General features: G+C 40.6%; 1 protein-coding gene across 1 annotated transcript in view; it reads right to left on the bottom strand.

The window, feature by feature from the left end:
* Positions 1 to 2,719, bottom strand: part of stk32a (serine/threonine kinase 32A) — a 51,233-nt gene that overhangs the window by 25,410 nt on the left and 23,104 nt on the right. The window contains exon 5 of the mRNA XM_017308486.1: positions 960 to 1,002. Within this exon, the coding sequence (XP_017163975.1) occupies positions 960 to 1,002 (43 nt within the window). The remainder of the gene's footprint in view (positions 1 to 959; positions 1,003 to 2,719) is intronic.

A 2,719-nucleotide genomic window follows, 5' to 3' on the forward strand; every position in this document is an offset into this window, starting at 1 on the left:
TTAATGCAACCTCATTCATTGTTTTGCTACTTAAGTAATAATTCTGCAACTATGATTAAACAGAGTAAGAAATGGAGATAATTGGAATACTCAGCTTCTTTRGGCATGGCTCTGCATTTTATGCATTCCCATTAAAATAATAMATATTTTATAAGCCTTGGAGACTCTGAAGCCTCTAGAAACAATCATAATCAATTATCCTGGTTCCTCCGTTGCAATCAATTTAATAAAGATATAAAAAACTGAAACAATGCATGTAAGCAAAATTTTGCAACAAAGAAGTACTCTTCATTTTTCATCASAACTGTATAAGAAAAAAAGGATTAAAGTAAGAAACTAGCAGCTGTTCGTTTCCTCCAGCAGTTTGTCATGTGTTGGTATCCTGGGACAACTGAAGCGCAGCATCTATTGGTTCTGAGGAACAGATGGGTCTGCAGCAGCTCCGGTCACAGCAGGGTTATGTGAAGAATGGATTGCTAGATGAGGTGAAACCTCCGCCATCTGCAGCAATTAAAACTGTGACTAAGAATATTTCAGGGGTGAACAACAGCATTATGACAAAAACAGTTCCAAGGATCCACATTATCATTTAGATGAATTAAAGAAGCCAAAGGAAGGAAGAGCTAAATGTTTAGCGCTTTGTAACTTTGTGTGGCGCCCAGACGTGGAAAATCTGCATTTTCTATCAACMAAGTAGGAACAGYAGAAAAGAGTTTGGAAGTCTAAAGCAAAATAAGAATATCTCCTGGWGCTGAGTGTGGCGTAGAAAAGTTCTGATATCATACGTGCTAAAATGTTGGTGTTCCTTTTTAAAGTCCATGACGAAGGGCCAGGTTTACTCAGTGCAAGCTGATCCCTCTGGCTTTTCTTTTGGTTGACTGGCCTTACAAGCTATTAGCAGGATCTAATGACCTCATTACAGCTGCTATGAGAGGACGAAGGGTAAGCTAATCCTCTACCTGGCCATATGATGCGGAACTGTCACTGGAGCTGCCGACACACCTGAGAGTTGAGGCTTTATACACTCACATACACAAGTCCTGGAACAGCAAAGCCGTTTTCTCAAATCAAATACTGACCTCAGCAGCTGGTGCTGAACTGGACGTTTATAGGTTCGTACAGCCAGGAGTTCAGGCCTTCAAACTAACAAAATATAGGGATTCATTACATTGTTTSTTGTCCTGCTGTAGAACTTATCAAATCTATTTTCCTCAAAATGATTTTAAAATGTTTTTATCACTCTTTGACTTTGTTAATATATCAGAGAGGAGAGTAAAAGAGTTAAATGGTCAAACTGACCAGCAACTGGACCGTGTGTGAAAAGCACAGCTTTTACTGCAGCAGCATAATCTCACATCTTAAGTGTAATTAAATGTTTCTCATTTACACTTTACTACTCTGTTCTTTACTATTACTATAAAAGTTATTAATCTATTACCTGTTTCCATGGGGAGAAAAGGGAAAAGTAGATGAGAAAGAACCTATTACTGAAAGAATGTGCAGGAAGGAATGGGTGTGGATAAGGTTCATGGTATATKTTATTATATTTGTTCAATTAYGTCAGTTTCACCCCCAAAAGTTGAAGGTTACACTGCAGATCAATTGAAGAGTTTCACACATCTTCGTTTTCAGGTGCCACTAAGGCAGGAAACCACAGCTGCCTGTGCAACATGCAGCCCATGCAGAGAAATATGTGGTGCACATGCTGTCTGAATCACTCTGCTCTGAGAGCTGACGCCCACCAGCCACTTAGGGGCCAGTCAGGCAGCAGCTTTCTTTCAACTGAAAGCTCCACTCCACAGACAGGGACTAACCGGTCCGATCCAATAAACTGCTGCMTTTTTAACTCTGYCTCTCTTCCTTCTGCTGAGAGAAGCTGTGAGAAGTTGGAGATTGGAACTGATGTGCATGTACATGTCGTTTTGCACATCACTGAGTTTACATTTATGCATATAAAACTCTCTTTTTGCTTATCCTTTATTCATTAACAAACAGAGTGTTGCTGCAGACTATAGCTTCTAAGCAAAGTTGAGCTTGACAGGTTGACGGTTTAATACAGCGCTCGGTGAACGCAGCCACGGCAAGCGAAAAAGTTCAGGCCAAAACTCACTTCACAATTATATGCGATGAATAATTCAGGTAGTCAGAAACATTCAGTGTTCTGGCTGTCATCTCTTCCGTTTCTTCCTGGCTCTCTGARTCTCTACCTTKTCCTTTTCCTCTCTCTCTCATGTACCTCTGTGTGATATTCTGAATACACTSCTGTCTTCAAAAATTCTCCTTCTTTCTTTTCTCGTATGAGYAGGCATGTGGGAAAAATACAAAAGCACGCAATWAGTGATCTTTCTGGAGCAGGCTCGCCCTTCCAACAGTCCATCATGTTCGGGACACTGTACTCCTCCCATTATTTAATCTGTTGTTGTGCGATGGGCTCAGCCAGAGGAGATTTTCGACAATGATAATGCTCAGTTCACCATTTCCGAGGTGGAAATTGGAGAGCTTGCACCAGCTGGCACCTTGATCTGCATTTATGAAAGAGGTGAATAGAATTTCTCCCTCACATTTTTTCCCACTGSCTCTCTCTCTCCTTTCTATCCAGGCTTTCTTTTCTGCTTCTGCTGTGAAATAAAACATTTACGTACTCCATGAATAAAGAAATCTCTGCTGAAGACGTGACAAATTCTGCTCAGTCATGACAGCTCATGGAAAATAAGAGCGA

This window comes from Poecilia reticulata, linkage group LG14, assembly GCF_000633615.1.
Source record: "Poecilia reticulata strain Guanapo linkage group LG14, Guppy_female_1.0+MT, whole genome shotgun sequence".
Classification (NCBI taxonomy): domain Eukaryota; kingdom Metazoa; phylum Chordata; class Actinopteri; order Cyprinodontiformes; family Poeciliidae; genus Poecilia; species Poecilia reticulata.